Source organism: Carcharodon carcharias, chromosome 30, assembly GCF_017639515.1.
Source record: "Carcharodon carcharias isolate sCarCar2 chromosome 30, sCarCar2.pri, whole genome shotgun sequence".
NCBI classification, from domain to species: Eukaryota; Metazoa; Chordata; class Chondrichthyes; order Lamniformes; family Lamnidae; genus Carcharodon; species Carcharodon carcharias.
This window is the reverse complement of record NC_054496.1, coordinates 34,993,218-35,019,035: the sequence shown is the minus strand read 5'-3', so window position 1 is coordinate 35,019,035 and position 25,818 is coordinate 34,993,218. Positions and strand designations below refer to the sequence as shown.

General features: G+C 54.3%; 1 protein-coding gene across 1 annotated transcript in view; it reads left to right on the top strand.

Annotated features, from left to right (window-relative positions):
* LOC121271247 overlaps window positions 1-25,818 on the top strand; it is a 314,259-nt gene that overhangs the window by 10,858 nt on the left and 277,583 nt on the right. Inside the window, exons 2-3 of the mRNA XM_041177070.1 lie at window positions 8,840-8,982; window positions 16,866-17,120. Coding sequence (XP_041033004.1) covers window positions 8,874-8,982; window positions 16,866-17,120 — 364 coding nt within the window. The 5' untranslated portion in view covers window positions 8,840-8,873. The remainder of the gene's footprint in view (window positions 1-8,839; window positions 8,983-16,865; window positions 17,121-25,818) is intronic.

Here is a 25,818-nt window from a genome sequence, read left to right as displayed (position 1 = left end):
ACAGTCTCTACACTATACAGTCTCTACACAGCATGGTCTGTGTATACAACACAGTCTCTACACAATACAGTCTCTACGCAGCACAGTCTGTGTACACAACACAGTCTCTACACATCACTGTCTCTACTCAATACGGTCTTTACACAGCACGGTCTGTGTATACAGCACAATCTCTACACTATACAGTCTCCACACAGCGCGCTCCATGTAGACAACACGGTCTCTACACAATACAGTCTCTACACGGCGCCGTCTGTGTATACAACACAGTCTCTACACGATACAGTCTCTACACAGCACAGTCTGTGTATACAACACCGTCTCTACACAATACAGTCTCTACACAACATGGTCTGTGTATACAGCACAGTCTCTACACAACACAGTCTCTACACAGTACAGTCTCTACACAGCACAGGCTGTGTATACAACATGGTCTGTGTACACAGCACGGTCTGTGTACACAGCACGGTCTGTGTACACAGCAAGGTCTGTGTACACAGCAAGGTCTGTGTACACAGCACGGTCTGTGTACACAGCACGGTCTGTGTACACAGCACAGTCTGTACACAATACAGCCTCTACACAGCACAGTCTGTGTATACAGCACAGTCTCTACACAGCACGGTCTGTGTATACAGCACAGTCTGTACACAATACAGTCTCTACACAGCACGGTCTGTGTATACAGCACAGTCTCTACACAATACAGTCTCTACACAACACAGTCTGTGTATACAACACAGTCTCTACACAAAGCAGTCTCTACACAGCACGGTCTCTACTCAATAGGGTCTCTACACAGCACGGTCTGTGTATACAGCACAATCTCTACACTATACAGTCTCTACACAGCATGGTCTGTGTATACAACACAGTCTTTACACAACAAGGTCAACACAGCACAGTCTGTGTATACAACACAGTCTCTACACAATACAATCTTTACACAACATGGTCTCTACTCAATACGGTCTCTACACAGCACAGTCTGTGTATACAACACAGTATCTACACAATACAGTATCTACACAACACGGTCTCTACTCAATACGGTCTCTACACAGCATGGTCTGTGTATACAACACAGTCTCTACACAATACAGTCTCTATACAGCACGGTCTGTGTATACAACACAGTCTCTACACAATACAGTCTCTACACAACATGGTCTGTGTATACAGCACAGTCTGAACACAACACCGTCTCTACACAATACAGTCTCTACACAGCATGGTCTCTACTCAATACGGTCTCTACACAGCACGGTCAATGTATACAGCACAGCCTCTGCGCAATACAGTCTCTACGCAGCACGGTTTGTGTATACAACACAGTCTCTACACAACAAGGTCTCTACACAACACGGTCTGCGTGTACAGCACAACCTCTACACAATAAAGTCTCTACACAGCACAGTCTCGACACAATACAGTCTCTACACAGCACGGTCTGTGTATACAACAAGGTCTCTACACAGCACGGTCTCTACATAATGTGCATAGTACACAACACGGTCAACCGTACACAATACAGTCAACTGTACACAACAGGGTCACTGTACACAATACAGTCAACTGTACACAACAGGGTCACTGTACACAACAGGGTCACGGTACACAGGATCACTGTACATAACACGGTCACTGTACACAACAAGGTCACTGTACACAACAGGGTCACGGTACACAACAGGGTCACTGTACATAACATGGTCATGGTACACAACAGGGTCAAGGTACACAACAGGGTCAAGGTACACAACAGGGTCAATGTACATAACATGGTCACTGTACGTAACAATGGTCACGGTACACAACAGGGTCACTATACACAACAGGGTCACTGTACATAACATGGTCAATGTACATAACACGGTCAAGGTACACAACAGGGTCACTGTACCCAACAGGGTCACTGTACCCAACAGGGTCACTGTACACAACAGGGTCACTGTACATAATATGGTCACTGTACATAACACGGTCACTATACACAACAGGGTCACTGTACACAACAGGGCCACGGTACACAACACGGTCACTGTACACAACACAGTCACTGTACACAACATGGTCACTGTACATAGCAGGGTCACTGTACATAACACGGTCATGGTACACAACACGGTCACTGTACATAACACGGTCACGGTACACAACAGTGTCACGGTACACAACAGTGTCACGGTACATAACAGGGTCACGGTACACAACACAGTCACTGTACACAACAGGGTCACTGTACACAACAGGGTCACTGTACACAACAGGGTCACTGTACACAACACGATCACTGTACACAACACGATCACTGTACACAACAGGGTCACTGTACACAACAGGGTCACTGTACACAACAGGGTCACTGTACACAACAGGGTCACTGTACACTACATGTCCTGTTTGCATTTCAAATACATTTTATGAGAAGCGGTGCTTTAAGAATTTGTCAGTGCCCTTTCCCAGGAGGTGTTGACTGCCCCCTGGTGATGCTGCTGTTTATTACAGATTGAAAAGCATCATCTTCAGGTGTAAACACTCTTCCAATCACTGGAGGACATTTCTATGATTAAATAAAGAGAATGCGCTTCACAAATCTGTTTGCAAAACCCAACCTGGATTCTGTGTTGTGCAGGAATGTTATCCATGACTGGCGAACATTGGGGCAGCACAGCACAGCACCATGAAATCTTTCTTTCAAACAGTCCGTCACAATGTGACATTCCTCACTGCTCCCGGGATCTACCTCATACAACGCAATTTCCCATTCACAAACTCCCCACCTGAAATAAGGCCTCGCCATTGGAAGCCATTGAAATTCTCGCATTTATATAGCACCATTCACATCCTCAGCACATCCCAAAGTGCAGCCAGGGAAATCCTTTTATGGCGTGGTCATGTACAAATTGGGAGCAGGAGTAGGCCTTACGCTGACTTGAGTCTGCTCTGCCATTTAATGAGATCATGCTGTAATTCCTACCTTAACTCCACATTCCTGCCAAATCCCCACATCCTCTTATGTTTGTTGCTTGGTGATTGGTGCTCGGTGTTTGGTGCTCAGTCTTTTATACTCGGTGCTCGGAGATTGGTGCTCAGTGCTCAGTAATTGGTGCTCGGTGATATATGTTTATTGCTTGGCGTTTGGTGCTTGGTGTTTGGTGTTTGACTTTGGTGTTTTGATGCTCAGTTTGGTGTTTGGCGTTTGGTTCTTGGTGTTTGGTTCTTGGTGGTTGGTGCCCGTTGTTTAGTGCTCAGTGGTGTTTGATGATGAGTGCTTATTGCTTGGCGTTTGGTGCTCGGTGTTGGTGCTCGGTGAATGGTGCTCAGCGTTTGGTGTTTGGTTCTTGGCGTTGGGTACGCGGTGGTTGGCATTCCATGTTTGATGCTCAGTGATTTGTGTCTGGTGCTTGGTGTTTGATGCTCGTTTGGTGATCGGTGCTTGGTGTTTGGTGCTCAGTGATTAATACTTGGTGATTTGTGTTTGGTGCTCGATGTTTTGTGCTCGGTGAATGGTGCTCAGTGTTTGTTGTTTGTGTTTGATTTTGGTGTTTGGTGCTCAGTTTGGTGATTGGTGCTTCATGTTTGGTGCTCAGTGTTTGATGTTTGGTGCTCGGTGCTTGGTGTTTGGTTCTTGGTGTTTGGTGCTCAGTGTTTGATGTTTGGTGCTCGGTGCTTGGTGTTTGGTGCTCGGTGTTTAGTGCTCAGTGTTTGATGTTTGTTGCTCAGTGTTTAGTGCTCAGTGTTTGATGTTTGGTGCTCGGTGTTTAGTGCTCAGTGTTTGATGTTTGGTGCTCAGTGTTTGATGTTTGTTGCTCAGTGTTTAGTGCTCAGTGTTTGATGTTTGGTGCTCGGTGTTTGGTGCTCAGTGTTTGATGTTTGGTGCTCGGTGTTTAGTGCTCAGTGTTTGATGTTTGGTGCTCAGTGTTTAGTGCTCAGTGTTTGATGTTTGGTGCTCGGTGTTTAGTGCTCAGTGTTTGATGTTTAGTGCTCAGTGTTTGATGTTTGGTGCTCGGTGTTTAGTGCTCAGTGTTTGATGTTTGGTGCTCAGTGTTTGATGTTTGGTGCTCAGTGTTTGATGTTTGGTGCTCGGTGTTTGGTGCTCAGTGTTTGATGTTTGGTGCTTAGTGTTTGATGTTTGGTGCTTGGTGTTTGATGTTTGGTGCTCGGTGTTTGGTGCTCAGTGTTTGATGTTTGGTGCTCGGTGTTTGGTGTTTGGTGCTTGGTGTTTAGTGCTCAGTGTTTGATGTTTGGTGCTCGGTGTTTAGTGCTCAGTGTTTGATGTTTGGTGCTCGGTGTTTAGTGCTCAGTGTTTGATGTTTGGTGCTCGGTGTTTAGTGCTCAGTGTTTGATGTTTGGTGCTCAGTGTTTGATGTTTAGTGCTCAGTGTTTGATGTTTAGTGCTCAGTGTTTGATGTTTGGTGCTCGGTGTTTGGTGTTTGGTTTTTGGTGTTTGGTGCTTGCTGTTTGATGCCCAGTGTTTTATGCTCAGTGTTTGGTGCTTGGTGACTGGTGATCAATGCTCGGTGATTGGTACTCGGTGACTTGTGTTTGGTGTTCAATGATTGGTGCTCAGTAATTGGTGCTCGGTGATATATGTTTTGTCCTTGGTGATTGGTCCTCGGTGATTGGTGCTCAGTGAATGGTGCTCAGTGTTTGGTGTTTGACTTTGGTGTTTAGTGCTCAGTTTGGTTCTTGGTGTTTGGTTCTTGGTGGTTGGTGCCCGGTGTTTGGTGCTCAGTGAATGGTGCTCAGTGTTTGGTGTTTGACTTTGGTGTTTAGTGCTCAGTTTGGTTCTTGGTGTTTGGTTCTTGGTGGTTGGTGTCCGGTGTTTGGTGCTCAGTGGTGTTTGATGTTCAGCGTTTGGTGCTTGGTGTTTGCTCGGCGTTTGATTTTCGGTGAATGGTACTTGGTGTCTGGTGCTCAGTGATTGTTATTTGGTGCTCAGTGTTTGGTGATTGATTTTGGTGTTTGGTGCTCAGTTTGGTGCTTGGTGCTTGGTTCTTGGTGTTTGGTGCTCAGTGATTGGTTTTTGATGCTTGGCATTTGATGTTTGGTATTAGTTGCTCGGTGTTTGGTGCTCAGTGTTTGGTGTTCGGTCAACGGTGCTCAATGTTTGGTGTTTGGCTCTTGGTGTTTGGTTCTTGGTGTTTGGTGCTCAGTGAATGGTGCTCAGTGTTTGGGGTTTGGTGCTTGGTGTTTGGTGCTCAGTGTTTGGTTCTTGGTGTTGGGTGCTCGGTGATTGGTGTTCCATGTTTGATGGTCAGTGATTGGTGTTGGGTGACTGGTACTTGGTGATTTGTTTTGGTGCTCAATGTTTTAAGCTCGGTGTTTGGTGCTTGGTGATTGGTGTTTGGTGATTGGTGATTTGTGTTTGTTGCCTGGTGTTTGGTGCTCAGTGAATGGTGCTCAGTGTTTGGTTCTTGGTGTTGGGCGCTCGGTGTTTGGTGTTCCATGCTTGATGCTCGGTGATTGGTGTTGGGTGATTGGTACTCGGTGAATTGTGTTTGGTGCTCAATGTTTTATGCCCGGTGTTTGGTGCTTGGTGTTTGGTGTTCGGTGTTTTATGCTTGGTGTTTGGTGCTTGGTGATTGGTGTTTGGTGATTGGTGAATTGTGTTTGGTGCTTGGTGTTTGGTGCTCAGTGTTTGGTTCTTGGTGTTTGGTGCTCAGTGTTTGGTGTTCCATGTTTGATGCTCGGTGATTGGTATTGGGTGATTGGTACTCGGTGATTTGTGTTTGGTGCTCAATGTTTTATGCCCGGTGTTTGGTGCTTGATGTTTGGTGCTCGGTGTTTGGTGCTCGGTGTTTGGTGCTCGGTGTTTGGTGCTCGGTGATTGGTACTCGGTGATTGGTGCTCGGTGTTTGGTGCTCGGTGTTTGGTGCTCGGTGTTTGGTGCTCGGTGTTTGGTGCTCGGTGTTTGGTGCTCGGTGTTTGGTGCTCGGTGTTTGGTGCTCGGTGTTTGGTGCTCGGTGTTTGGTGCTCGGTGTTTGGTGCTCGGTGTTTGGTGCTCGGTGTTTGGTGCTCGGTGTTTGGTGCTCGGTGTTTGGTGCTCGGTGTTTTATGCTCGGTGTTTGGTGCTCGGTGATTGTTACTGAATGATTTCTGTTTGGCGCTCGGTGATCGGTGCTCAGTGTTTGGTGCTCGGTGAATGGTGCTCAGTGTTTGCTGTTTGGTTCTTGGTGTTTGTTGCCTGGTGCTTGGTGCTCAGTGAATGGTGCTCAGTGAATGGTGCTCGGTGTTTGGTGCTCGGTGTTTGGTGCTCGGTGTTTGGTGCTCGGTGTTTGGTGCTCGGTGTTTGGTGCTCGGTGTTTGTTGCTCGGTGTTTGTTGCTCGGTGTTTGTTGCTCGGTGTTTGTTGCTCGGTGTTTGGTGCTCGGTGTTTGGTGCTCGGTGTTTGGTGCTCGGTCTTTGTTGCTCGGTCTTTGTTGCTCGGTGTTTGTTGCTCGGTGTTTGTTGCTCGGTGTTTGTTGCTCGGTGTTTGTTGCTCGGTGTTTGTTGCTCGGTGTTTGTTGCTCGGTGTTTGTTGCTCGGTGTTTGGTGTTTGGTGCTTGGTGCTCGGTGTTTGGTGCTCAGTGTTTGGTTCTTGGTGTTATGTGCTCGGTGATTGGTGCTCAGTGTTTGGTTCTTGGTGTTGTGTGCTTGGTGTTTGGTGCTCAGTGTTTGGTTCTTGGTGTTGTGTGCTCGGTGATTGGTGTTCCATGTTCGATGCTCGGTGTTTGATATTCAGTGTTTAGTGCTCGGTGATTTGTGATTGATGCTCGGTGATTGGTGCTTGATGCTCGGTGCTTGGTGATTGGTGCTCGGTGTATTGTACTCGGTGTTTGGTGCTTAGTGATTGGTGCTTGGTGATTGGTGCTTGGTGATTGGTGTATCGTGCTTGGTGATTGGTGCTTGGTCATTGTTGTTCGGTGATTGTTGTTCGGTGTTAGATGCTTGGTGTTTGGTGTTCAGTTTGGTGCTTGGTGCTTCGTGTTTGGTTCTTGGTATTTGGTGCTCGGTCATTTGTGTTTGATGCTCGGCATTTGATGCTCAGTGTTTGTTGCTTGGTGTTTTGTGTTTGGTGCTCGGTGTTTGGTTCTTGGTGTTTGGTGCTCAGTGTTTGATGCTTGGTGATTGTTGCTCGGTGTTTGGTGCTTAGTGATTGGTGCTCAGTGACTTTTCGGTGTTTGGTGCTGGTGCTCGGTGATTTGTGTTTGGTGCTTGGTGTTGGGTGCTCAGTGTTTGGTGCTCAGTGATTTGTGTTTGATGCTCGGTGATTTGTGTTTGGTGCTCGGTGATTGGTGCTCAGTGTTTGATGCTTGGTGATTGGTGCTTAGTGATTGGTGGTTTGTGCTCGGTGCTTTATGCTCAGCGTTTGGTGCTTGGTGATTGGTACTTGGTGCTCGGTGTTTGGAGATTGGTGCTTGGTGTTTGAGTACCATTCACCGATCACCAAACACCAAAGTCAAACAAAAAACATTGAGTACCATTCACCGGGCACCAATGTTTTTTATTTGACTTTGGTGTTTGGTGATCGGTTCTCGGTGCTTGGTGTTTGGTTCTTGGTGTCTGGTGCTTGGTGATTAGTGATTTGTGTTTGGTGCTTGGTGATTTATGCTCGGTATTTGTTTCTTGGCGTTGGGTGCTTGATTGGTGTTTCGCGTTTGATATCCGGTGTTTGGTGCTCAGCGTTTAGTGCTTGGTGATTGGTGATTTGTGCTTGGTGCTTGGTGATTGGTGCTGGATGACTGGTGTTCAGCTTCATTATTTGTTGCTTGGTTTTTGGTACTTGGTGATTGGTGCTCAGTGTTTGGTACTCGGTGTTTGGTGCTCGGAGTTTGGTGCTCGGTGTTTGGTGCTCGGTGTTTAATGCTCGGTGTTTAATGCTCGGTGATTAGTGCTCAGTGATCGGTGCTCGGTGATTAGTGCTCAGTGATTGGTGCTCGGTGATTAGTGCTCGGTGATTAGTGCTCGGTGATTGGTGCTCAGTGTTTGGTTCTAGGTGATTGGTGCTCGGTGTTTGGTGCTCGGTGATTAGTGCTCGGTGATTGGTGCTCGGTGATTGGTGCTCGGTGATTGGTGCTCGGTGATTGGTGCTCGGTGGTTGGTGCTCGGTGGTTGGTGCTCGGTGGTTGGTGCTCGGTGGTTGGTGCTCGGTGGTTGGTGCTCGGTGGTTGGTGCTCGGTGGTTGGTGCTCGGTGGTTGGTGCTCGGTGTTTGATGCATGGTGTTTGGTGCTCGGTGTTTGGTGCTCGGTGACTGGTGCTCAGTGTTTGATGCTCGGTGATTGGTGCTCGGTGGTTGGTGCTCGGTGGTTGGTGCTCGGTGATTGGTGCTCGGTGGTTGGTGCTCGGTGGTTGGTGCTCGGTGGTTGGTGCTCGGTGTTTGATGTTCGGTGTTCGGTGTTCGGTGTTTGGTGTTCGGTGTTTGGTGTTCGGTGTTTGGTGCTCGGTGACTGGTGCTCAGTGTTTGATGCTCGGTGATTGGTGCTCGGTGGTTGGTGCTCGGTGGTTGGTGCTCGGTGGTTGGTGCTCGGTGTTTGATGTTCGGTGTTCGGTGTTCGGTGCTCGGTGTTCGGTGCTCGGTGTTTGGTGCTCGGTGTTTGGTGCTCGGTGTTTGGTGCTCGGTGTTTGGTGCTCGGTGTTTGGTGCTCGGTGTTTGGTGCTCGGTGTTTGGTGCTCGGTGTTTGGTGCTCGGTGATTGGTGCTCGGTGATTGGTGCTCGGTGATTGGTGCTCGGTGATTGGTGCTCGGTGATTGGTGCTCGGTGATTGGTTCTCGGTGTTTGATGCTTGGTGTTTGGTGCTAGCAGTGGGTTGCTCTCATTTACCATTAACGCCTGGTAATTTTATATTTTCAGAGTGGTGTAACACGAAAACTGGGACATAGACAAGATGCCTCGCTCCTTCCTCGTGAGATCCAAACGGTTTAGCAGTTACCAAGACCAGCATTACAGCGATGCTGAGAATGGCCAGCAAACATTCAGACCGGCAGTCATTGTGGGTAAGGAGCCTGCACTCAGGAAGGAGTTCATTGCCTACAGTTCATCACAGGGAAAGGAATGAATTAAATGTGTGAGCAGTGTGGAGTTTCTGATTTGTGTCAGGTTAGACTACAGGCAGTGAATCCTGAACACCCATCAGTTTCCTGTCACTAAACAAATCGTCTGTTTGCATTGTGTTAGCCTGAACAGTAGGGACATTGTAGGATGGACCTTCCTTCACTGTGACCCTGGATAGGTCAGCTCTGGACAAGCTCCATGAGTGGGTGGTGGGGTGGAGGTTATCCACAGGGGGGTTTATCCACAGGGGGGTTTATCCATGTTGGGGGGGGGGGTTTATCAACGGTGGGGAGGGGGGGTTTATCCACAGTGGGGAGGGGGTGTTTATCCACAGTGGGGAGGGGGGGTTTATCCACAGAGGTGGGGGTTTATCCACAGGAGGGTTTATCCACAGCGGGGGGGGGGGGGGTTTATCCACAGGCAGGGGCTTTTATCTCCACAGGAGGGGGGTTTATCCACAGGTGTGGGGGTTTATCCACAGGAGGGTTTATCCACAGCGGGGGGGGGGGGTTTATCCACAGGCAGGGGCTTTTATCTCCACAGGGGTGGGGGTTTATCCACATGGGGGATTTACCCAAGGGGGGGTGGAATTTATCAACAGTGGGGGGGTTTATCCACAGGGGGGGTTATGGGTTTATCCACAGGGGGACTTATCCATGGGGTGGGGGGGGGGTTATCCACAGCTGGGGGGGTTTTATCCACAAGGGAGGGGGTTATCCACAGGGGGGGGGGGTTTATCCACAAGGGGGGGGTTACCAACAGGAGGGGGGGTTTATCCACAGAAAGGTGTTTACCCACAGGAGGGGAGGGGTTATCCACAGGCGAGGGTGGTTATCCACAGGAGGGGGGGTTTATCCACAGGAGGGGAGGGGTTATCCACAGGAGGGGGGATTTATCCACAGGAGGGGGTTTTATCCACAGGAGGGGGGTTTATCCACAGGAGGTGTTTATCCACAGGAAGGAGGGGTTTATCCACAGGAGGGGGGGTTTATCCACAGGAAGGAGGGGTTTATCCACAGGAGGGGGGTTTATCCACAGGAGGGGGGTTTATCCACAGGAGGGGGTTTTATCCACAGGAAGGAGGGGTTTATCCACAGGAGGGGGGGGGGTTTATCCACAGGAGGGGGGTTTATCCACAGGAGGGGGGGGGGGTTTATCCACAGGAGGGGGGGGGGGGTTTATCCACAGGAGGGGGGGGGTTTATCCACAGGAGGGGGGTTTATCCACAGGAGGGGGGGGGTTTATCCACAGGAGGGGGTTTTATCCACAGGAGGGGGGGGGGGTTTTATCCACAGGAGGGGGGGGGGGTTTATCCACAGGAGGGGGGGGGGGTTTATCCACAGGAGGCTGGGGGGGGTTTATCCACAGGAGGGGGGGTTTATCCACAGGAAGGAGGGGTTTATCCACAGGAGGGGGGGGGTTTATCCACAGGAGGGGGGGTTTATCCACAGGAAGGAGGGGTTTATCCACAGGAGGGGGGGGGGGTTTATCCACAGGAGGGGGGTTTATTCACAGGAAGGAGGGGTTATCCACACGAGGGGTTTATCCACAGGAGGCGGGGGGGGGTTTATCCGCAGGAGGGGGGGGGGTTTATCCACAGGAAGGAGGGGTTTATCCACAGGAGGGGGGGGCGGTTTATCCACAGGAGGGGGGTTTATTCACAGGAAGGAGGTGTTTATACACAGGAGGGTGGGTTTATTCACAGGAGGGGGGGTTTATCCACAGGAGGGGTTTTTATCCACAGGAGGGGGGGTTTATCCACAGGAAGGAGGGGTTTATCCACAGGAGGGGGGTTTTATCCACAGGAGGGGGGGGGGGGTTTATCCACAGGAGGGGGGTTTATCCACAGGAGGGGGTTTTATCCACAGGAGGGGGGTTTATCCACAGGAGGGGGGGGGGGGTTTATCCACAGGAGGGGGGTTTATCCACAGGAGGGGGGTTTATCCACAGGAGGGGGGTTTATCCACAGGAGGGGGGGTTTATCCACAGGAGGGGGGGGGGGGTTTATCCACAGGAGGGGGGTTTTATCCACAGGAGGGGGGGGGGGGGGGGGTTTATCCACAGGAGGGGGGTTTATCCACAGGAGGGGGGGTTTATCCACAGGAGGGGGGGGGTTTATCCACAGGAGGGGGGGGGGGGGTTTATCCACAGGAGGGGGGTTTTATCCACAGGAGGGGGGGGGGGGGTTTATCCACAGGAGGGGGGTTTATCCACAGGAGGGGGTTTTATCCACAGGAAGGAGGGGTTTATCCACAGGAGGTGTTTATACACAGGAGGGGGGGTTTATCCACAGGAAGGAGGGGTTTATCCACAGGAAGGAGGGGTTTATCCACAGGAGGGGGGGGGGTTTATCCACAGGAGGGGGGTTTATCCACAGGAAGGAGGGGTTATCCACAGGAGGGGGGTTTATCCACAGGAGGGGGGGGGGGGTTTATCCACAGGAAGGAGGGGTTTATCCACAGGAGGGGGGTTTTATCCACAGGAGGGGGGGGGGTTTATCCACAGGAGGGGGGGTTTATCCACAGGAAGGAGGGGTTTATCCACAGGAGGGGGGGGGGTTTATCCACAGGAGGGGGGTTTATTCACAGGAAGGAGGGGTTATCCACAGGAGGGGGGTTTATCCACAGGAGGGGGGGGGGGGTTTATCCACAGGAGGCGGGGGGGGGGTTTATCCGCAGGAGGGGGGGGGGGTTTATCCACAGGAGGTGTTTATACACAGGAGGGGGGTTTATCCACAGGAAGGAGGGGTTATCCACAGGAGGGGGGTTTATACACAGGAGGGGGGTTTATCCACAGGAGGGGGGTTTATCCACATGAGGGGGTTTTATCCACAGGAGGGGGGGTTTTATCCACAGGAGGGGGGTTTTATCCACAGGAGGGGAGTTTATCCACAGGAGGGGGGGTTTATCCACAGGAGGGGAGTTTATCCACAGGAGGGGGGGTTTATCCACAGGAGGGGGGTTTATCCACAGGAGGGGAGTTTATCCACAGGAGGGGGGGTTTATCCACAGGAGGGGAGTTTATCCACAGGAGGGGAGTTTATCCACAGGAGGGGGGGTTTATCCACAGGAGGGGGGGTTTATCCACAGGAGGGGGGTTTATACACAGGAGGGGGGTTTATACACAGGAGGGGGGTTTATACACAGGAGGGGGGTTTTATCCACAGGAGTGGGGTTTATCCACATGAGGGGGTTTTATCCACATGAGGGGGTTTTATCCACAGGAGGGGGGTTTATCCACAGGAGGGGGGTTTATCCACAGGAGGGGGGTTTATCCACAGGAGGGGGGTTTATCCACAGGAGGGGGGTTTTATCCACAGGAGGGGGGTTTTATCCACAGGAGGGGGGTTTATCCACATGAGGGGGTTTTATCCACAGGAGGGGGGTTTTATCCACAGGAGGGGGGGTTTTATCCACAGGAGGGGGGTTTTATCCACAGGAGGGGGGTTTATCCACATGAGGGGGGTTTATCCACATGAGGGGGGTTTATCCACATGAGGGGGTTTTATCCACATGAGGGGGTTTTATCCACAGGAGGGGGGTTTATCCACATGAGGGGGTTTTATCCACAGGAGGGTGGGTTTATACACAGGAGGGGGGTTTATCCACAGGAGGGGAGTTTATCCACAGGAGGGGGGTTTATCCACAGGAGGGGGTTTTATCCACAGGAGGGGGGGTTTATACACAGGAGGGGGGTTTATCCACAGGAGGGGGGTTTATACACAGGAGGGGGGGTTTATCCACAGGAGGGGGGTTTATCCACAGGAGGGGGGTTTATCCACAGGAGGGGGGGTTTATACACAGGAGGGGGGTTTATCCACAGGAGGGGGGTTTATCCACAGGAGGGGGGTTTATCCACAGGAGGGGGGTTTTATCCACAGGAGGGGGGTTTATCCACATGAGGGGGGTTTATCCACATGAGGGGGGTTTATCCACAGGAGGGGGGGTTTATCCACAGGAGGGGGGTTTATCCACAGGAGGGGGGGTTTATCCACAGGAGGGGTGTTTATCCACAGGAGGGGGGTTTATCCACAGGAGGGTGGGTTTATCCACAGGAGGGTGGGTTTATACACAGGAGAGCGGGTTTATCCACAGGAGGGGGGTTTATCCACAGGAGGGGGGTTTATCCACAGGAGGGTGGGTTTATCCACAGGAGGGTGGGTTTATCCACAGGAGGGTGGGTTTATCCACAGGAGGGTGGGTTTATCCACAGGAGGGTGGGTTTATCCACAGGAGGGGGGGTTTATCCACAGGAGGGGGGGTTTATCCACAGGAGGGGGTTTTATCCACAGGAGGGGGGGTTTATCCACAGGAGGGTGGGTTTATCCACAGGAGGGGGGGTTTATCCACAGGAGGGTGGGTTTATCCACAGGAGGGGGGGTTTATCCACAGGAGGGTGGGTTTATCCACAGGAGGGGGGGTTTATCCACAGGAGGGGGGGTTTATCCACAGGAGGGGGGGTTTATCCACAGGAGGGGGTTTTATCCACAGGAGGGGGGGTTTATCCACAGGAGGGTGGGTTTATCCACAGGAGGGTGGGTTTATCCACAGGAGGGTGGGTTTATCCACAGGAGGGTGGGTTTATCCACATGAGGGGGGTTTATCCACATGAGGGGGGTTTATCCACATGAGGGGGTTTTATCCACATGAGGGGGTTTTATCCACAGGAGGGGGGTTTATCCACAGGAGGGGGTTTTATCCACAGGAGGGTGGGTTTATACACAGGAGGGGGGTTTATCCACAGGAGGGGAGTTTATCCACAGGAGGGGGGTTTATCCACAGGAGGGGGTTTTATCCACAGGAGGGGGGGGTTTATACACAGGAGGGGGGTTTATCCACAGGAGGGGGGTTTATACACAGGAGGGGGGGTTTATCCACAGGAGGGGGGTTTATCCACAGGAGGGGGGTTTATCCACAGGAGGGGGGGTTTATACACAGGAGGGGGGTTTATCCACAGGAGGGGGGTTTATCCACAGGAGGGGGGTTTATCCACAGGAGGGGGGTTTTATCCACAGGAGGGGGGTTTATCCACATGAGGGGGGTTTATCCACATGAGGGGGGTTTATCCACAGGAGGGGGGTTTATCCACAGGAGGGGGGTTTATCCACAGGAGGGGGGGTTTATCCACAGGAGGGGTGTTTATCCACAGGAGGGGGGTTTATCCACAGGAGGGTGGGTTTATCCACAGGAGGGTGGGTTTATCCACAGGAGAGCGGGTTTATCCACAGGAGGGGGGTTTATCCACAGGAGGGGGGTTTATCCACAGGAGGGTGGGTTTATCCACAGGAGGGTGGGTTTATCCACAGGAGGGTGGGTTTATCCACAGGAGGGTGGGTTTATCCACAGGAGGGTGGGTTTATCCACAGGAGGGGGGGTTTATCCACAGGAGGGGGGGTTTATCCACAGGAGGGGGTTTTATCCACAGGAGGGGGGTTTTATCCACAGGAGGGGGGGTTTATCCACAGGAGGGTGGGTTTATCCACAGGAGGGGGGGTTTATCCACAGGAGGGTGGGTTTATCCACAGGAGGGGGGGTTTATCCACAGGAGGGTGGGTTTATCCACAGGAGGGGGGGTTTATCCACAGGAGGGGGGGTTTATCCACAGGAGGGGGGGTTTATCCACAGGAGGGGGTTTTATCCACAGGAGGGGGGGTTTATCCACAGGAGGGTGGGTTTATCCACAGGAGGGTGGGTTTATCCACAGGAGGGTGGGTTTATCCACAGGAGGGGGTTTTATCCACAGGAGGGTGGGTTTATCCACAGGAGGGTGGGTTTATCCACAGGAGGGTGGGTTTATCCACAGGAGGGTGGGTTTATCCACAGGAGGGGGGTTTATCCACAGGAGGGGGGTTTATCCACAGGAGGGGGGTTTATCCACAGGAGGGGTTTTTATCCACAGGAGGGGGGTTTATCCACAGGAGGGGGGTTTATCCACAGGAGGGGGGTTTATCCACAGGAGGGGGGGTTTATACACAGGAGAGCGGGTTTATCCATTGGGGGGGGGGGGTTTTATCCACAGTAGGGGTTTATCCACAGGAGGGGGTTTTATCCACAGGAGGGGGTTTTATCCACAGGAGGGGGGTTTATCCACAGGAGGGGGTTTTATCCACAGGAGGGTGGGTTTATCCACCGGAGAGGGGTTTATCCACAGGAGGGGGTTTTATCCACAGGTGGTGGTTTATCCACAGGGGGGAGGGATTTGTCCACAAGTGGGGAGGGGGGGCGGTTTATCCACAGGGTGGTTTATCCACAGGGTGGTTTATCCACACAGATTATCCATGTTTGGGGGGGTGGGATATCCATAGCGGGGCTACCACAGGCAGGGTATCCACAGGGGTGGTGCAAACAGCGCGGGCGGTTTGTGGGGGGGTGGGGCGTTATCCACAGGAGGGTTTATGCCCAGTGGATGTATCCATCGCTGGGGATGGGGGAGTTATCCACAGGGGGGTGTTTGTCCAGAAGGGGTGTATCCACGGGGGGCAGGGGGGTGATGCTATCTACAAGGGGGGGTTATCTACAGGGATCCCTTGGGATGGTCCCAACCCCTCTCCCCCAGGACACTACCACCCTCCCCCACCTCCAAGGACAGTCCCACCCACCTCTCCCCAGCACAGTCCAGCTGAACACCCTCTCCCTGGGACAGCCCGAGTGAACACCCACCCTCCTTTCCCCGGGACCCTGGGAAATACCGAGGATCAGAGGGACCTTGGTGTGCATGTCCAGCAGTCCCTTAAGGTAGCGGGACAGTTAGATAAGGTGGTTAAGAAGGCATGTGGGATACTTGCCTTTATTAGCCAAGGCATAGAATACAAGAGCAGGGACGTTGTGCTGGAACTGTATAAAATGCTGGTTAGGACACAGCTGGAGTACTGTGTGCAGTTCTGGTCACCACATTATAGGAAGGATGTGAATGCACTGGAGAGGGAGCAGAGGAGATTCACCAGGATGTTGCCTGGGCTGGAGAGTTTTAATTATGAGGAGAGATTGGATAGACTGGGGTTATTTTCCTGGGAGCAGAGGAGATTGAGGGGGGACATGATTGAGGTGTATAAAATTATGAGGGGCATAGATAGAGTAGACAGGAAGGAACTTTGCCCCTTGGTGGAGGGATCAATAACCAGGGGGCATAGATTTAAGGTAAGGGGCAGGAGGTTTAAAGGGGATGTGAGGAAGACGTTTTTCACCCAGAGGGTGGTGGGAATCTGGAACTCACTGCCTGAAGGGGTGGTAGAGGCAGAATCCCTCATAACATTTAAGAAGTATTTGGATGTGCACTTGCGATGCCATGGCATACTAGGTTATCGGCCTAGTGCTGGAAAATGGGATTAGAATAGTTAGACTTGATGGGCCGAAGGGCCTTTTTCTGTGCTGTAGATCTCTATGACTCTATGGCAGTCTAGGTGAACCCCCCTTTCCCCCAGGACAGTCCAGCTGAACCCCCCTCTCCCCAGACAGAGGGTGTCCTGGTCAATATGGCTGCATCTTGATGTCGAGTCTGTACAGTGGGTTCTGTTCTCTGTCCCCCTTCATACTCTGTCCTCTGGGTTTGGGACAAGACTGAGGCCCTCCGAGCCTGTAGCTGGAGTGAGCAGTGACTGACCCTCGGGTTGTCCCAGTGATGTGTTGCCCTTCCACCTGATCCTGGGGACGTTGGGTCCGTGGTCTGGAAGTGTCTGGTTGTCTGGGCTGTTCCACGTTGGCAATGACACGTGGCTCTGGTGTAAGTTGCGGATAGCTCTGGGCTCCCTCACTCCCCTGCACTCGGTGATCACTCTGTGCTCCGTGCTCTGGCTTTTATCATTGACTCTCTCTCTCCTTTTCCACAGGTGGTACCAGCCGGGAGGAACCTGTGTCCCTGGGAGGTCCGGACATTTCAATCAAAAGACTAGAAACCTCTCGAGGTGTCGATCCCATTGCGAAGAACGTCTTGGACCGAGGCTCAGAGTTAGGGAGCTGGAGAGCTCCTCAAACACCCACTGGCTCAATCAGGGCGAGAGAGACCCTCACAAACCCTCACAGCACAGAGGAGGAAACATGTGCGAGTCAAACTGAGAATGCGTGGAGACCTCTCACCTCAGCTGGTGCGTCTTTAACACTGTGGCCCAACTGAGGCCTTGGACTCATGGAGTCATAGAGTTATACAGGCCCTTCGGCCCATTGTGTCTGTGCTGGCCATCGAGCACCGATCCATTCTAATCCCATTTTCCAGCACTTGGCATGTTGCCCTGTATACTATGGCGGTTCAAGTGCTCAACTAAATACTTCTTAAATATTGTGAGGGTTTCTGCTTCTACCACCCTCTCAGGCAGTGAGTTCCAGATTCCCACCACCCTCTGGGTGAAAAAATCTTTTATCAAATCCCCTCTAAACCTCCTGCCCCTTACCTTAAATCTATGCCCCCAGTTATTGACACCTCCACTAAGGGGAAAAGTTTCTTCCTATCTACCCTATCTATGCCCCTCATAATTTTTTATACCTCTATCAGGTCCCCCCTCAGCCTTCTCTGGTCTATGGAAAACAACCCCATCCTATCCAGTCTCTCTCCATAGCTGAAACGCTCCAGCCCAGGTAATATCCTGGGGAAACTCCTCTGCACCCTCTCCAGGGCAATCACATCCTTCCATAGTGGAAGTTGCATCAATTCAACAGGAACCCCCTTGAAACAGGCTTCAGGGAGAATGCTTGGGTCCTTGAGTGAGTGCAGAGGAGGATTACCAGAATGTCTCCAGGGATGGGGGGATTTTAGCTGCAAGGTTGGGTTGGAGAAGCTGGGGTTGTTTCCCTTGGAGCAAAAGGAGACTGAGGGGAGGTTTGGTACAGAATAATGATGGGCATGGATCAGATAGACAAAGAAGAGCTGCTCCCATTGGCTGATGTATGAGGACTCGGGGACAAGGATTGAAGATATTGGGTTGGGGGAGGTGTGAGGAAGAATTATTTTAGACACTGAGTGGTAATGACCTGCAACTCGTGGCCGACGAGGGGGGACAGAAATGGGGGTGAGCAAAAGGTAATTGGATGGGTGTTTGTGGGAAATAGTACTTGCAACGTTAGGTAGAAAGAGCCGGGAAATGGGGCTGGATTACAGAGGGGAAGGGGGGGCTGTGGGGATGGAGAGGGGCAATGGGAGTGGAACATTTTGTGGGGGGTGTGGGGATGGAGCGGGGCAATGGGAATGGAACATTTTGTGGGGGGTGTGGGGATGGAGTGGGGCAATGGAAGTGGACCACTTTGTGGGGGGGGGGTGTGGGGATGGAGCGGGGCAAGGGGAATGGATCACACGGGGGGTGGGGATGGAGTGGGGCAATGGGAGTGGATCACTCGGTGGGTGTGGGGATGGAGCGGGACAATGGGAGTGGATCACTCGGTGGGTGTGGGGATGGAGTGGGGCAATGGGAGTGGATCACTCGGTGGGTGTGGGGATGGAGTGGGGCAATGGGAGTGGATCACTCGGTGGGTGTGGGGATGGAGTGGGGCAATGGGAGTGGATCACTCGGTGGGTGTGGGGATGGAGTGGGGCAATGGGAGTGGATCACTCGGTGGGTGTGGGGATGGAGTGGGGCAATGGGAGTGGATCACTCGGGGGGTGTGGGGATGGAGTGGGGCAATGGGAGTGGATCACTCTGTGGGTGTGGGGATGGAGCGGGACAATGGGAGTGGATCACTCGGTGGGTGTGGGGATGGAGTGGGGCAATGGGAGTGGATCACTCGGGGGGTGTGGGGATGGAGTGGGGCAATGGGAGTGGATCACTCTGTGGGTGTGGGGATGGAGCGGGACAATGGGAGTGGATCACACGGGGGGTGGGGATGGAGTGGGGCAATGGGAGTGGATCACTCGGTGGGTGTGGGGATGGAGCGGGACAATGGGAGTGGATCACTCGGTGGGTGTGGGGATGGAGTGGGGCAATGGGAGTGGATCTCTCTGTGGGTGTGGGGATGGAGTGGGGCAATGGGAGTGGATCACACGGGGGGTGGGGATGGAGCGCGACAATGGGAGTGGATCACTCGGTGGGTGGGGATGGAGCGGGACAATGGGAGTGGATCACTCGGGGGGTGTGGGGATGGAGTGGGGCAATGGGAGTGGATCACTCTGTGGGTGTGGGGGTGGAGTGGGACAATGGGAGTGGATCACTCGGTGGGTGTGGGGATGGAGCGGGACAATGGGAGTGGATCACTCGGTGGGTGTGGGGATGGAGTGGGGCAATGGGAGTGGATCACTCGGTGGGTGTGGGGATGGAGTGGGGCAATGGGAGTGGATCACTCGGGGGGTGTGGGGATGGAGTGGGGCAATGGGAGTGGATCACTCTGTGGGTGTGGGGATGGAGCGGGACAATGGGAGTGGATCACTCGGTGGGTGTGGGGATGGAGTGGGGCAATGGGAGTGGATCACTCGGGGGGTGTGGGGATGGAGTGGGGCAATGGGAGTGGATCACTCTGTGGGTGTGGGGATGGAGCGGGACAATGGGAGTGGATCACACGGGGGGTGGGGATGGAGTGGGGCAATGGGAGTGGATCACTCGGTGGGTGTGGGGATGGAGCGGGACAATGGGAGTGGATCACTCGGTGGGTGTGGGGATGGAGTGGGGCAATGGGAGTGGATCTCTCTGTGGGTGTGGGGAAGGAGTGGGGCAATGGGAGTGGATCACACGGGGGGTGGGGATGGAGCGCGACAATGGGAGTGGATCACTCTGTGGGGGGTGTGGGGATGGAGTGGGGCAATGGGAGTGGATCACTCTGTGGGTGTGGGGATGGAGTGGGACAATGGGAGTGGATCACACGGGGGGTGGGGATGGAGTGGGGCAATGGGAGTGGATCACTCGGTGGGTGTGGGGATGGAGTGGGGCAATGGGAGTGGATCACTCTGTGGGGGGGGATGGAGTGGGGCAATGGGAGTGGATCACTCTGTGGGGGGGGATGGAGTGGGGCAATGGGAGTGGATCACTCTGTGGGGGTGTGGGGATGGAGCGGGACAATGGGAGTGGATCACACGGGGTGTGGGGATGGAGCGGGACAATGGGAGTGGATCACTCGGTGGGTGTGGGGATGGAGCGGGACAATGGGAGTGGATCACTCGGTGGGTGTGGGGATGGAGCGGGGCAATGGGAGTGGATCACTCTGTGGGTGTGGGGATGGAGTGGGGCAATGGGAGTGGATCACTCGGTGGGTGTGGGGATGGAGTGGGGCAATGGGAGTGGATCACTCGGTGGGTGTGGGGATGGAGTGGGGCAATGGGAGTGGATCACTCGGTGGGTGTGGGGATGGAGTGGGGCAATGGGAGTGGATCACACGGGGGGTGGGGATGGAGTGGGGCAATGGGAGTGGATCACACGGGGGGTGGGGATGGAGCGGGGCAATGGGAGTGGATCACTCGGTGGGTGTGGGGATGGAGCGGGACAATGGGAGTGGATCACACGGGGGGTGGGGATGGAGTGGGGCAATGGGAGTGGATCACTCGGTGGGTGTGGGGATGGAGTGGGACAATGGGAGTGGATCACACGGGGGGTGGGGATGGAGTGGGGCAATGGGAGTGGATCACTCGGTGGGTGTGGGGATGGAGTGGGGCAATGGGAGTGGATCACTCGGTGGGTGTGGGGATGGAGTGGGGCAATGGGAGTGGATCACTCGGTGGGTGGGGGGATGGAGCGGGACAATGGGAGTGGATCACTCGGTGGGTGTGGGGATGGAGCGCGACAATGGGAGTGGATCACACGGGGGGTGGGGATGGAGTGGGGCAATGGGAGTGGATCACTCGGTGGGTGTGGGGATGGAGCGGGACAATGGGAGTGGATCACTCGGTGGGTGTGGGGATGGAGCGCGACAATGGGAGTGGATCACACGGGGGGATGGGGATGGAGTGGGGCAATGGGAGTGGATCACTCTGTGGGGGGTGTGGGGATGGAGTGGGACAATGGGAGTGGATCACACGGGGGGTGGGGATGGAGTGGGGCAATGGGAGTGGATCACTCGGTGGGTGTGGGGATGGAGCGGGACAATGGGAGTGGATCACACGGGGGGTGGGGATGGAGTGGGGCAATGGGAGTGGATCACTCGGTGGGTGTGGGGATGGAGCGGGACAATGGGAGTGGATCACACGGGGGGTGGGGATGGAGTGGGGCAATGGGAGTGGATCACTCGGTGGGTGTGGGGATGGAGTGGGGCAATGGGAGTGAATCACTCGGGGGGTGGGGATGGAGTGGGGCAATGGGAGTGGATCACACGGGGGGGTGGGGATGGAGTGGGGCAATGGGAGTGGATCACTCTGTGGGGGGTGTGGGGATGGAGCGGGGCAATGGGAGTGGATCACTCGGTGGGTGTGGGGATGGAGCGGGACAATGGGAGTGGATCACTCGGTGGGTGTGGGGATGGAGCGGGACAATGGGAGTGGATCACTTGGTGGGTGGGGGGATGGAGCGGGGCGATGGGAGTGGATCACTCGGTGGGTGTGGGGATGGAGCGGGACAATGGGAGTGGATCACTCGGTGGGTGTGGGGATGGAGCGCGACAATGGGAGTGGATCACACGGGGGGTGGGGATGGAGTGGGGCAATGGGAGTGGATCACTCGGTGGGTGTGGGGATGGAGCGGGACAATGGGAGTGGATCACTCGGTGGGTGTGGGGATGGAGCGGGACAATGGGAGTGGATCACTCGGTGGGTGTGGGGATGGAGCGCGACAATGGGAGTGGATCACACGGGGGGTGGGGATGGAGTGGGGCAATGGGAGTGGATCACACGGGGGGGTGGGGATGGAGTGGGGCAATGGGAGTGGATCACTCGGTGGGTGTGGGGATGGAGCGGGACAATGGGAGTGGATCACTCGGTGGGTGGGGATGGAGTGGGGCAATGGGAGTGGATCACACGGGGGGTGGGGATGGAGTGGGGCAATGGGAGTGGATCACTCGGTGGGTGTGGGGATGGAGTGGGGCAATGGGAGTGGATCACTCGGTGGGTGTGGGGATGGAGTGGGGCAATGGGAGTGGATCACTCGGTGGGTGTGGGGATGGAGTGGGGCAATGGGAGTGGATCACTCGGTGGGTGTGGGGATGGAGCGGGACAATGGGAGTGGATCACTCGGTGGGTGTGGGGATGGAGTGGGGCAATGGGAGTGGATCACTCGGTGGGTGGGGGGGATGGAGCGGGGCAATGGGAGTGGATCACACGGGGGGTGGGGATGGAGCGGGGCAATGGGAGTGGATCACTCGGTGGGTGTGGGGATGGAGCGGGGCAATGGGAGTGGATCTCTCTGTGGGGGATTGTGGGGATGGAGTGGGGCAATGGGAGTGGATCTCTCTGTGGGGGGTGTGGGGATGGAGTGGGGCAATGGGAGTGGATCTCTCTGTGGGGGGTGTGGGGATGGAGTGGGGCAATGGGAGTGGATCACTCGGTGGGTGTGGGGATGGAGCGGGACAATGGGAGTGGATCTCTCTGTGGGGGATTGTGGGGGTGGAGTGGGGCAATGGGAGTGGATCACTCTGTGGGGGGTGTGGGGATGGAGCGGGACAATGGGAGTGGATCTCTCTGTGGGGGATTGTGGGGGTGGAGCGGGACAATGGGAGTGGATCACTCTGTGGGGGGTGTGGGGATGGAGTGGGACAATGGGAGTGGATCACTCGGGGGGTGTGGGGATGGAGCGGGACAATGGGAGTGGATCACTCTGTGGGGGGTGTGGGGATGGAGTGGGACAATGGGAGTGGATCACTCGGGGGGTGTGGGGATGGAGTGGGACAATGGGAGTGGATCACTCGGTGGGTGGGGGGATGGAGCGGGGCAATGGGAGTGGATCACTCGGTGGGTGTGGGGATGGAGTGGGGCAATGGGAGTGGATCACACGGGGGGTGGGGATGGAGTGGGGCAATGGGAGTGGATCACTCGGTGGGTGTGGGGATGGAGCGGGACAATGGGAGTGGATCTCTCTGTGGGGGATTGTGGGGGTGGAGTGGGGCAATGGGAGTGGATCACTCGGTGGGTGTGGGGATTGAGCGGGACAATGGGAGTGGATCTCTCTGTGGGGGATTGTGGGGGTGGAGTGGGGCAATGGGAGTGGATCACTCGGTGGGTGTGGGGATGGAGCGGGGCAATGGGAGTGGATCACTCGGTGGGTGTGGGGATGGAGTGGGGCAATGGGAGTGGATCACTCGGTGGGTGTGGGGATGGAGCGGGACAATGGGAGTGGATCACACGGGGGGTGGGGATGGAGTGGGGCAATGGGAGTGGATCTCTCTGTGGGGGATTGTGGGATGGAGTGGGGCAATGGGAGTGGATTTCTCTGTTGGTGGGGGATTGTGGGATGGAGCGGGACAAAGCGAGTGGATCACTCGGTGGGTGTGGGGATGGAGCGGAGCAATGGGAGTGGATCTCTCTGTGGGGGATTGTGGGGGTGGAGCGGGGCAATGGGAGTGGATCTCTCTGTGGGGGATTGTGGGGGTGGAGCGGGGCAATGGGAGTGGATCTCTCTGTTGGTGGGGGATTGTGGGGGTGGAGCGGGGCAATGGGAGTGGATCTCTCGGTGGGGGTGGGGGGTGGGGATGTATCAGGGCAATGGGAGTGGATCTCTGTGGAGGGCTGTGGGGATTGAGCGGGGCAATGGGAGTGGATCTCTCGGTGGGGGTGGGGGGTGGGGATGTATCAGGGCAATGGGAGTGGATCTCTGTGGAGGGATGTGGGGATTGAGCGGGGCAATGGGAGTGGATCTCTCTGTGGGGGTGGGGGGTGGGGATGTATCAGGGCAATGGGAGTGGATCTCTGTGGAGGGCTGTGGGGATTGAGCGGGGCAATGGGAGTGGATCTCTCTGTTGGTGGGGGATTGTGGGGTGGAGCGGGGCAATGGGAGTGGATCTCTCTGTTGGTGGGGGATTGTGGGGATGGAGCAGGGCAATGGGAGTGGATCTCTCTGTTGGTGGGGGATTGTGGGGATGGAGCGGGGCAATGGGAGTGGATCTCTCTGTGGGGGCGGTGTGTGTGGGGATGGAGCGTGGCAATGGGAGTGGATCTCTCTGTGGGGGCGGTGTGTGTGGGGATGGAGCGTGGCAATGGGAGTGGATCTCTCTGTGGGGGCAGTGTGTGTGGGGATGGAGCGTGGCAATGGGAGTGGATATCTCTGGGGGGGGATGTGGGGATTGAGCGGGGCAATGGGAGTGGATCTCTCTGTGGGGGCGGTGTGTGTGGGGATGGAGCGTGGCAATGGGAGTGGATCTCTCTGTGGGGGCGGTGTGTGTGGGGATGGAGCGTGGCAATGGGAGTGGATATCTCTGGGGGGGGATGTGGGGATTCAGCGGGGCAATGGGAGTGGATCTCTCTGTGGGGGCGGTGTGTGTGGGGATGGAGCGTGGCAATGGGAGTGGATCTCTCTGTGGGGGCGGTGTGTGTGGGGATGGAGCGTGGCAATGGGAGTGGATATCTCTGGGGGGGGATGTGGGGATTGAGCGGGGCAATGGGAGTGGATCTCTCTGTGGGGGATGTGGGGATGGAGTGGGGCAATAGGAGTGGATCTCTCTATGGGGGGATGTGGGGATGGAGCGGGGCAATGGGAGTGGATCTCTCTGTGGGGGTGGGGGGTGGGGATGTATCAGGGCAATGGGAGTGGATCTCTGTGGAGGGCTGTGGGGATTGAGCGGGGCAATGGGAGTGGATCTCTCTGTGGGGGGGCTGTGGGGATTGAGTGGGTCAATGGGAGTGGATCTCTCTTTGGGGATTGAGCGGGCAATGGGAGTGGTCCAACGGTGCATCTTTTCTTGTTGGATTGGGCACATACTGCTGTAGAAAACTTTCCTGAAGATGATCTAGGAACTCTTTCCCACTCACTGCTCTTTGCACTAGCACTGTCCCAGTATACATTCGGGTAATTAAAGTCCCTCATTAGAACTACTCTATAATGCCTGCATCTCTCTGTAATTTCCCTGCAGATTTGTTCTTCTACATCCTTCCCACAAGTTGGTGGTCTATAGACTACACCGAGCAATGTAATTGACCCTTTTTGTTCCTTAGCTCTAGCCAAATTGATTCTGTCCTTGAACCCTCTGGGACATTCACTTTCTCCAGCACTGCAACCTTCTCCTTAACCTTTCCTTCCTTTCCTATCTCTTGAACACTTTATACTCAGGAATATTTAACACCCAATTCTGCCCTTGCTTGAGCCAGGTCTCTGTTATCACCACAACATCATATTTCCACATGACAATCTGTGCCTGTAACTCCCCAATCTTATTTACTATACGCCGTGCATTCACATACATGCACAGTCACCCTGATTTAGAATTCATGAATTTTTCCCTTACTCTGACTCCACCTATTAACTTACTATCTTAGTGCGTTCTGTCCCTCCCAGTATTTTGTGCACCCTGGTATTCCTCCTTAATACTCTCTCCTGGTTCCCACACCCCTGCCTACTTAGTTTAAAGCCCTCCCAACAGCACTAGCAAGGAGCTCAGTCCCAGCTCTGTTCAGGTGCAACCTGTCCGGCTTGTACAGGTGCCATCTCCCCCAGAGCCAGTCGCAGTATCCCAGGAATCTAAAGCCCTCCCTCCTGCACCATCTTTCCAGCCAGGCATTCATCTGCCTCATCCTCCTATTTCTGTACTCACTGACCACATGGCACTGAAAGCAATCCGGAGATTACTACATTAGAGGTCCTGCTTGTTAATTTTCTACTAGCTCCCTAAATTCTGATTGCAGGACCACATCCCCCTTCCTACCTAAGTCATTGGTACCAATGTGGACCACAACCTCTGGCTGTTCACCCTCCCCCAGAAGAATGTTCTGCAGCTGCTCTGTGACATCCTTGA